The 10,852-nt window shown below is 32.7% G+C and overlaps 1 protein-coding gene across 1 annotated transcript; it reads right to left on the bottom strand.

The window, feature by feature from the left end:
• Positions 1 to 9,036: 9,036 nt before the first annotated feature.
• On the bottom strand, positions 9,037 to 9,975 carry LOC125170270 (olfactory receptor 6C2-like). Its single transcript, XM_047866745.1, has one exon. It carries the CDS (start codon positions 9,973 to 9,975, stop codon positions 9,037 to 9,039), a length of 939 nt encoding a protein of 312 aa, XP_047722701.1.
• Positions 9,976 to 10,852: the final 877 nt, after the last annotated feature.

The raw sequence follows: 10,852 nt of genomic DNA, 5'->3' as shown, positions 1-10,852 counted from the left end.
TAAATATTTTTACATTTCTATGATATAAATGCACTTAATTTAATTCTATTTAATTTCAATCTATTTTATTTGTGTAACTCAAAATTTTAAATACCTCTTCATTTTTGTAAGTTATTTCAAAAATTTACCTATATTTCAATAGCTTTATGAATGCACCACAAATTTTAAATAAATTTCCAACACTCTTATGTATCTCTTTGTTTTCTACAAAGGTTAAAATGTTTGTGAAAAGCAGCTTTTTTACCAAGGTATCATCTATAAACTTTGTATTAGTTTCCTTCAACTCACTCTGTGACTGTTTAATTATATCCATGCTAAAATTACTACATTGCATCAAACACTTTTTTTTTCAAGATTATTGACACTTTTATTTTATAAAAGCTGTGGTGCCATTGGGTCTTAATTCATACAGTTTACACCATGAAATATTCACCCCTTCAGCTTCCATTTAAGACTTTCATTCTTCTGCAGATAAAGATTTCTCCCCCTAAATTTTCCATTTATGTCTCTTTAGTGCATATTTTCATATTTTTAAACTGGAGTTTAAAAACTCTGTTTGCATTGGCTTCATAGTTCTATAGTTTTTCCTCAGCTATCAAACTTTGTTTTACATATATATATATATACACATATTGTTTTACACACACACACACACACACACACACACACACACACACATATATATTAGTTTTGAGCTGGTATCTCCAAGATTTGAGTATTTCTTATAAAAATGAATAGAAAGCAATATGCTTTTCAATATCCTGGTAAAAATCAATCAACTTGTGTTGTGATTGACTGTCATTTGTTCCATAAAATATTTACTTTCTCCAGAGATTCGGGCAGAATCATCCTCACTGTATGTCCACTTTCCACAATTAAACCCCAAGGTTTACTGTCCCTGTCATTGGAAAGAAGAGATGACATTGACTTTTTTTTTTTTGAAGAGATTTGATATTCCTAGGAACTGAAAGGACACACTATAATAACTACAATAAATAAGTGAAAAGATACTCTTTTTAGCCTTCCTAATGTCCTTAATCCATTATTTCTCACACCAGTGTCTCCTAAAGCTTTACATGGTAAAATTCTCTTCCTTGCACCCTCCAGGTGGTAGCTCTTGTTCCAAAATATTTTTTCATTTATTCCATTCCTTAATGCTGTTTTTAAGAGTCAAGGTTTAAGAAAGTAGTTTTCATCTTTCAAAGACTTTTGTACTTCAAAAAAGTGCTAGGATAACTAACTTTGTCAGTATTATTATATAAATTGTCATATCAGTGATTTTAATGTAGACATACAGTTTCTCTTTAAAGAGCAAAATGAGTGTGTGGCAGAGATAACTTCACCGCATATTATCTTTATGTAAACTACAAAAAGCAGCATTAAAAATATATGTCAGAAAGATCTGTGGGTCTTTATATAATAATTCAAATATTACATCTGGTTTTGGTAAACCACGTCATTTGCTTCTCAGAAAAGTGACATGCAGATTTATCAAAGATGAAAGTAAATTAAATGGCCATTTTACTTACCCTCTGAGAGTTAATAATAGCTTCAGTTTGTTACTTAACAATGAGTCCTAAAGGCTACTTTGATGAAGAGGATCTATTAGAAAAGGTTTCTGTGGAATTTACTTGGTTCTCAGCTTATGACTCTACTTACTCTGATGCTTTGGGAAGGCTTAGAACTCCTTGGGTTTTTTCATTTTCAACACACTGAGAAGATTTTCAGACTAAGAATTTTGGTCCCCTTTATGCCTAGGAAATATTGTCTAGCTCTCTCTTGGTTGAGAGTAAAATGTTAAGATATTCCCCCCACTTGCTTTGAAGTCATTGTTATTATGACTTCTCTGGAAAGGATAAGAGGCTTTTACAGTATTAAAATTTGTATTTGATTTATTTGCTAAACTTCAAACTAAGTAGTACACAACTGAGTCCTTGGTGACCCACGATCAAACATCACTAATTAGCCTTTGTAATGAATTTGGGCAAAAATCCTAAAAGATGCAGCAGTGAGGGCAGTGTCCTCAGAGATACAAAGACAACAATAGCAACAGGCAAAGGTCAACATAACAACAGTAAAAAACCAGATAGTCAAGAAGCAGGCTTCTTTTCCTGAATTTCTTCCCTAAAATGTATAGAAGATGAAGATCACAACTCTATCCCATTAATCAAATTTTCTCAATCATTAAAAAGGATAAAACAGGAAAATATTAGAAAACACAAAACAATTAATTCTTTTTAGTATTTTAAGGAACTATATATATATGAATATTCAAAAAATAAAAATACTATTTCCATCTTCACGTTTCGGCACTTCTTTAGATGTAGATCGTACGTAGATTCATGTAAAGATAGTTTTCTTTTAATTCATGTAAAGATATATTTTATTTTCACAATAAACTTAATTGTTCATGTCATCATATATAGTTTTTACATCAAAATACTTTTTTAAAAAGTTTATTCTGAAAGGGAGAAGGAGAGCACATGTGTCAGTGGGGGAGGGGCAGAGAGAAAGGGAGAGAGAGAATCTCAAGCAGGCTAGATGCTCATTGCTGAACTGGAGGTGGGGCTTGAGTTCACGAACTGTGAGATCATGACTTGAGCCAAAATCGAGTTGGACACTTAACAAGTTGAGCCACCCAGGTGCCCCAAGATACGTATACTTTATTATCACAATACACACCTGGTTTGCTCATTCACTACTGCTTTTCATTTTGCATAGTATTTCCTTGCATTAATCCTGTGCACTTAAAAAAAAAAACTTATAGTATATGCTCTAGTAATTTCTTGAGATGTGGATTGTAATGGTAAGTTTTCTTTCATCTTACAATAATATATGACATATCAAAATTTATGCAATATGGGGCGCCTGGGTGGCTCAGTTGGTTAGGCAGCCAACTTCAGCTCAGGTCATGATCTCGCGGTTTGTGGGTTTGAGCCCTGCAAGGGGCTCTGTGCTGACAGCTCAGAGCCTGGAGCCTCTTTGGATTCTGTGTCTTCCTCTCTCTCTCCCCCCCCTCCCCCCCCCACTACTTATACTCTGTCTCTCTCAAAAATGAATAAACGTTAAAAAAAATTAAAAAAAAAATTGTGCAATATAGCAAGAGCATTGTTTAGAGGGAAATTTTATTTTAAATATATAATTTAGAGAATTTAATATATTGAAAAACCAGTGACCTAAGCATTCATTTTGAGACTCCAAGAAGAACAAACTAAGACAAAATAAACAGAAGGGAAACATAATAATAGTTTAGATCAGTTATATAGAGAATAAATATAATACAAACACAACTACAAAATGTTTTTTTTTTAAAAAGATAAACTTCTTGTAGGTATAGTCAAGAAGGGAAAGAGAAAAAAATGGAAATTATCCAAAGTGACAGTGAAAAACAGGAACATCAATAAGATGTAACAATTATTAAAAGAATAATTAAGTACACCATAAAGAACATTAGGCCAATAAAATAGTTTACATAAAATAAACCTATTAATTTCTGTTAAAACAACTGAAAACATGAGACAGAAAAAAATATAAATATTCCAATATAAGGCAAAATTATTGAATCCATAATTAGTAATATTCTCACAAAGAAAATTCAGGGCCAAATGGCTTCAGTAGTAAATTATTCCAAAAAATTAAAGAAAAAATTATACTGATTTTCTATAAACCAATTCAGAGAAAAGTAAGAGGAAGGATAATGCTCAACTTGGTTATGGGGGCATTATAACTTTCATGCCAAAATTGGAAGGGATTTTGCAAGAAGTTAAATTACAGGTTGATTTTATTTCATAATAGTCATAAAAATCCTTAAATATAAATTATCAAGTTAAATAGAGTATTATACAGAAAAGGATACATATAACCATAATGTGAGGTTTGTTACAGAAATTTTAGGTTGGTTTAACCATTGAAAATAAATATAATCTACCACATTAGTGGAATAAAAGGGAAAAATAAGGTCATCTCAATACAGGAAAAATATTTGATAAACTGCAGTTCTCATTCATTACTAAGTATTCTCAGAAAAGTAGGAATGGAAACAAAGTTTGTTTGATGAAGGGGATCTAGAAAACACGTTATTTATTTTTTTATTGAAGTATAATTGACTTACAATATCCTGTTATTTTCAGATATATATCATAGTGATTCAATATTCTTACACATATAAAATGATACCCATGATAAGTCTAGCTACCATACAAATTTATTACAATATTACTGGCTATATTCCCTATGCTGTACATTACATTCCCATGACTTATTTTATTACTGGAAATTTGTACCTCTTAATTTCCTTCACCCATTTCACCTGTCACCCAACTCCCTGCCCCTATAGTAAACAATAGTTTCCTATATCTGTTAGTCTGTTTTGGTTTTTTGTTCATTTTGTTTTTTATTTATTTATTATTTTTATTTTACAGAGAGAAAGAGCACGTGAGTGGGGGAGAGGGGCAGAGGGAGAGAGAGAAAGAGAATCCCAAGAAGTCTCCATGTTCAGTGAGGAGCCCAATGTAGGGCTTGATCCCCTCTCTGCAAGATCATGACCCAAGCCAAAACAAGAGTTGGATGCTTAACCGATCGAGCCACCCAGGCACCCCCATTTATTTTGTTTTTTAGATTTCACATATAAGTGAAATCATACAGTATTTGTCTTCCTCTGTCTTATTTCCTGTTTTATAATACCCTCTAGGTCCATCTATGTTGTCACAAATGGCAAGATTTCATTCTTTTTCATGACTGGCTAATATTCCATTATAGATATTATTTATAATATATAATATATATTAAGTGAATATGTGTATATAATAATTGTATATATGAACACTTAGCTTGCTTCCATGTCTTGGCTGTTGTAAATAATGCTGCAGTAAACATAGGGGTGCAGCATTTGTTTCTTTAAATTGGTGTTTTTGTTTTCTTCAGATAAATAACCAGAAGGAAAATTGCTGAATCTGTGGTAGTTGTATTTTTAATATTTTGAGGAACCTGCATACTGTTTTCCAAAGCAGCCGGACCAATTTACATTTCCACCAACAGTGTACAAGAATTCCCTTTTCTCTACATTCTCACAAAGTTGTTACTTTTTGTCTTTTTGATAATGATAGGCAACCTGAGTGGTATGAAGTAATAATCTCATGTGGTTTTGGTTTGCATTTCCCTGATAATTGGTGAAGTTGAGCATGTATCTTTGGCCATCTGTATGTCTTTGGAAAAATGTCTATTCAAGTTGTCTATTTTTTGACAGGGTTATTTTTTTTGATATTAAGTTGTGTAAGTTTTTTATATATTTTAGATATTACCCCCTTATCAGATGTATGGTTTGCAAATATTTTCTCCCATTCAGTAGGTTGCCTTTTTGTTTTGTTGATGGTTTCCCTCACCATGCAGAAGCTTTTTAGTTTGATGTAATCCCATTTGTTTATTTCAGTTTTTGTTGCTATTGCCTGAGAAGACTGGTCTCCCCCCCAGAAATGTTGCTGAGACCAATATCAGGAGTTTTCCTCTAGGAGTTGCATGATTTTACGTCTTACATTTAAGTCTTAAATCCATTTTGCATTTAGTTTTGGAATTGGTGTAAGATAGTGGTCAAGTTTCTTTTTTCTTTTTCTTTTTCTTTTTTTTGGCACATGCTCTCTAGTTTTCCCAACACCATTTAATGAAGACTATCTTTTCCCTAGTATATTTTTGCCTAGTATATTTTGTCATAGATCGATTAACCATGTGTGTGGGTTTATTTCTGGGCTTTCTATTGTATTCCATTGATCTTTGTGTCTGTTTTCATGCCAGTACCACCTTATTTTGATTATTAGAACTTTGTAATATAGTTTGAAATCAGGGCATTTGATACCTCCAGCTTTGTTCTTTCTTTCTTCCTTTTTTTTTGTCAAGATTGCTTTGGCTACTTGGGGGCTTTTGTGGTTCCATACAAATTTTAGGATTCTTGGTTCTAGTTCTGAAAAATGCCATTGGTATTTTAATGGGGATTACATCTAATCTGTAGATTGTTTTGAGTAGTATGGACCTTTTAACAATATTAATTTTTCCAATCTATGAGCATGATATAGTTTTCCATTTATTTGTGTCATCTTCACTTTCTTCCATCAGTGTTTTATAGTTTTCAGAGTACAGATCTTTCACCTCCTTGCTTAAATTTATTCCTACATGTATTATTTTGAATATTGAAAACTTTTCTGTTTAGTTGGTGAATATGACAGGATGTCCACTCACTCTATTGCTATTTATCATTGTATTAGGGAGTCTAGACAGGCAATAAAGTAAAGAAAAATAACTGGTCATTATTTGCATATGATTTGATTATGTGTTGACATATTCAAAAGACCTTACAGGTAAATTTGTGAAGGTTGCTAGACAAAAATCAATATTCAAAAACAATAGTTATCTCTAATACTAGCAACAATTAGAAAATAAAAAATTTAAAAATTCATGTAAAATAACCACATATTATCAAATGCTGAGGAATGAATCTATCAAAATACCAGTAATATTTCCTTTTTAAAAAATTTAGCCTTTGGTTATTTTTTTTTAAGTAAATTTATTTTTGAGAGAGGGAGAAAACATGAGTGGGGAAGGGCAGGGAGAGAGGAGAGACAGAGAATCCCAAGAGGCACCACACTGTTAGTGTGAGCCCCATGTGGGGCTTGACCCCAGGAACTGTTGGATCATGACCTGAGCTGAAGTCAGATGCTCAACTGACTGAGCCATCCAAGCACCCCAGAAATGCCAATAATATTTCTGTCAATGATGTGTAAAGCCTCTATACACTTAAAACCGAAGTATTTTTGAAAGTAATTAAATATACAATTGGGACTGGCCTGTACCATATTTTAATGGATTAGAATTCTCAATGTTATAAAGATATTAATTTCCCCCAAATTGACCTACCGGTTCAAAGCAATCTTAAAATCACTGAAGAGAATTTTTTAATTGTAGAAATTGCCAAGGTTTGTAAAGTTTTATGAGAAACAAAGGGTTGATAAGAGCAAGGTAAACTTGAGGAAGTAGAAGACAGTTTGAATTACACTACTCAATATGAAAACTTATTATAGAGCTACTATACACAGATTATTATATTATTGATTCAGAGATAAGCATATCAATGGAGTTAAAAATGATGAAACCTGAAAAAGATTCACTCACATAACGATTGATTATGACAAAATTGTCACTGAATGCAAGGAGAAAAGGGCAATTTTTTAAAGAAATAATTGTTATTTAATATTCTTATGGAAAAAAAAGAATAGTTTCCTATCTCAAACCATTGAAAAAAACAATTTCAGATAGGCCATTAACCTTAATTTGTAAAAACTGTGAGTGAAATTTATGGAACATAGTTACCTATTTTCTTGAAAATACCTTTTTGCTGAAAGTGTTTCTCTGGTGAGGCTTCCTTGAATCAAAAAGAATTTTGGGTCTAATTAACAGAATTTAAATTCTGAGTCCACTACTAACCAGCACTGCTTAACTATCTGAAGCATTCCAGTTGAAATGTGATGTGAGCCACATATTGAATTCAGAATTTTCTAGTAGCCATATTATAAATAAATTAATGGTATATTTTTATGTAATCAAGTATATCAAAATATTGTTTCAATGTGTCATCAACACAAATTTATTTTTGATCTGTATCACAATCAAGTTCCTTGAAATGTCATTATAATTTTGTTTTATACTTGCTTGTTTCTCAAGGTGTAAATGAAGGAGTTCAGGAAGTAGTTCCGAATAAAGGAAGCAATGAGAACTATCACGCCCTGATTAATGGCCACTGTTTCCGTGCTTATTGTTTAATATAGATGAAGGTACTGGTTTCATAGGTTTCATTTGAGTTGTAGTCATTTCTGTGCCTAGTTTAGATACATTTCATGTTATTTACCTGTTTTCACAATCTTCCTAATCATTTTAGTATCTCAAGATCCAACGTATATATTTATAGATAAAGGTATAGAAACAAATACAGAGGCGGATATATAACCATTTTCCCTACAAATTTACTTGTATTTTAAGAACTGTTAGCACTTTTAGTTCAAATTAACCTGTTAGTCTGTGATTGCTTTCAGGATTCAAAATTGTAGGAGCCTACATGTTATAATTCAGCTTCTGCATTAAGATACAAACATTTGTCATAGCTTCCTTTTTTTTTTTTTGCCTAAAGATATTTTTGTTGTTGTTTGTAATTGTGACAGGTGAAATAAAATGGAGTAATTTATGTTAAGGCATTTTAAAATGAATCTGAAAGGCCATTAAGCAGGTGGGCTATGTGCATATCCTCACCAGGTAGAACCAGGAACTTCTGAACAGGGCCAAACCCTAAATACTTCAAGGACTCTGCAAGAACATTTATAACTTGCTATAGTAATGGAAATTTACTTAGTGATGGCCTTAGCAATCAGTTATGTTTAGCCAAGATTAGTTTTCTGCTGCCAACACCAATCAAAATTTTTGAAGACAATTTTTACAAGCCTTCCCTTTTTGGTTTTAAAACCCCCTGACTTTTGCTGCCTAGTGGGATATTACTTGGTTTGCTGCCCAAATCTGTGTACTTGAATTGCAAATTTTTGATCCCAAATACACCCTTTGGCTTGACTATTGCCTCCTGTCAATTTTAGGTTGACAGTGATGTGAATAGTTTATTTAATGCACTGGTCACATATCCCTTCTAAAATGTAAGGCATTAGGGGCAAGAAATTTTCAGGTTTCTATTCTATCTCCAGGGCTGAAATGGTGTCTGGCATCAAAAATACTCTTGAAAGCTAGAACTGGAAAAGGCAATAAGCACAAGTACTCTATCCAAAATATGCAATGAACTTGTTGGTTCTGCTTATTTTGTCTTATTTTGTTTGCAGTTTTGTAAGGTCTTGTTAAGATGTGAGGTCTGTCTTTTGTTTCTTAGAAATGTATTATAGTTTCTTTTTAAAAGAGCTTCCTAAAATAGTTTCCTTGCCAAGAGAGGTATGACTTAAAACTCTAAAGGAGTATACTTTTTATGAAAACATGATTTCTCTACATTAGCAAATTCCATTACTTCTTTGAGAATAATGCAATTTTCTTGATTGAGTCTTTGAGAGCTTGTTTTACTTGCTTGTTTCTCAAGGTGTAAATGAAGGGGTTCAGCATAGGAGCAATGGATGTAATGAGGACTACCACACCCTTGTTACTAGCCACTAATTCCTTTGCTGAAGGCTTAACATAGATGAAAATGCAACTTCCATAGGTGATGGAGACCACAATCATGTGGGAAGAACATGTAGAAAATGCCTTTTTTCTTTGGTGGGCAGAAGAGAATTGTAGAATGGCCTTGATGATGTATATGTAAGATAGAACTACACATATAAGGGTCATAATAAAGGTCAACACAGCACAGACTATGACCATCTGCTCTATAAGCCATGTTTCTGAGCATGATATCTTTAGGAGGGGGGATACATCACAGAAAAAATGGTCAATAACATTAGAGTCACAGAATTCCAGCTTTAGGCCCAGGCTGAGCGGTGGGATTATGACCAAGAAGCCAGTTGTCCAGCACCAAATGATGAGTCTTCTACAGACCCTGTTGTTCATGATGGTCACATAATGCAGGGGTTTGCAGATGGCCACATACCTATCATAGGACATGGTGGCAAGGAGAAAAAATTCTGTTACACCAAAAAGATCAGTAAAAAACATTTGAGTGACACAGTTGTCATATGTGATTGTCTTGTCTCCTGTTGATAAGTTGTACAAATATCTGGGAATACAAGCAGAGGTAAATGAGATTTCTAAGAAGGAGAAATTTTGTAGGAAAAAGTACATAGCATTTTTAAGGTGAGAATCTATGAAAGTAAGGGAGATGATTATCAGGTTCCCAGTTATACTCAACGTGTAGGTGAGAAATAGAAAGATGAAAATCATAGTCTTCAGTTGTGGATCATCAGTTAGTCCCAGTAGGATAAAAGTTGTTACTGTGTGGTTTCTCATCATTGACTTCTGACTTCAATCTGCATTTAGAATTCAGATATATTCGATATGCACAGAGTGGTAATTAATGGAAGAAAAAACTATGCAAACAAGCACATGCACTTAAAAAAAGTTTTATATACAAATATTATTAATACATTGGTATCCTAAGTTCCACAATTGTGTATTTTTGGTAATTTCACGGGAGATTTAAAAAAATCAGAAAAGTCGATATTACACTCCAAAACATTGTAGGTGCTTCCTTATCATTACATTTTATTCACAATTTATATCTTATTTTAGTTAGACCTAGGATTTGATTTTCCCTACAGGTAGATTTGACTGCTAATGCTTTGTGAGATCAATTTGTCCCTGTTCACAGACTGATTCCTAAAGCTAAATCTTAAACTTTCATTACCACCATCATGCATTTCTTCCAAGTTTGATCCTTGTGATAAAGAACAAATATATCACAAATAGTTTGGGACTCACTCTGTATATATAGGTTCTCCACATCCACTACCAGATATGTTGAGCTCCAGTATTATAATTTAAAAAACGTTGAAATAGTTCTTAATACTTCTTAACACACATACTCTGAGTATTTTCTTGAAATTCTTATCTCTAAAAATGATTGCTCTTTAGTCACATAACCAAATGCACTCCAGACATAAAAAGTCTAAAATGAAACTCTCACATTCTCATCCTATTTCTCCCTTATAATATAACTTGTATATTACATTTATTGAGCCTTTACTATATGCTATATACTGAAACACTTTACATGGATTATTTACCTGGAGTAATCTTCCCTCCAGTGATCTGTATTTCCCCATTCCATCTTTTTTTTTTTTTTTATGAATGAAGTCATGCATACCATGAAACTGTCACCTCTTTGTTT

Source organism: Prionailurus viverrinus, chromosome B4 (genome assembly GCF_022837055.1).
Source record: "Prionailurus viverrinus isolate Anna chromosome B4, UM_Priviv_1.0, whole genome shotgun sequence".
In the NCBI taxonomy this organism is placed as follows: domain Eukaryota; kingdom Metazoa; phylum Chordata; class Mammalia; order Carnivora; family Felidae; genus Prionailurus; species Prionailurus viverrinus.
This window is presented reverse-complemented; position numbering and strand designations above follow the sequence as displayed.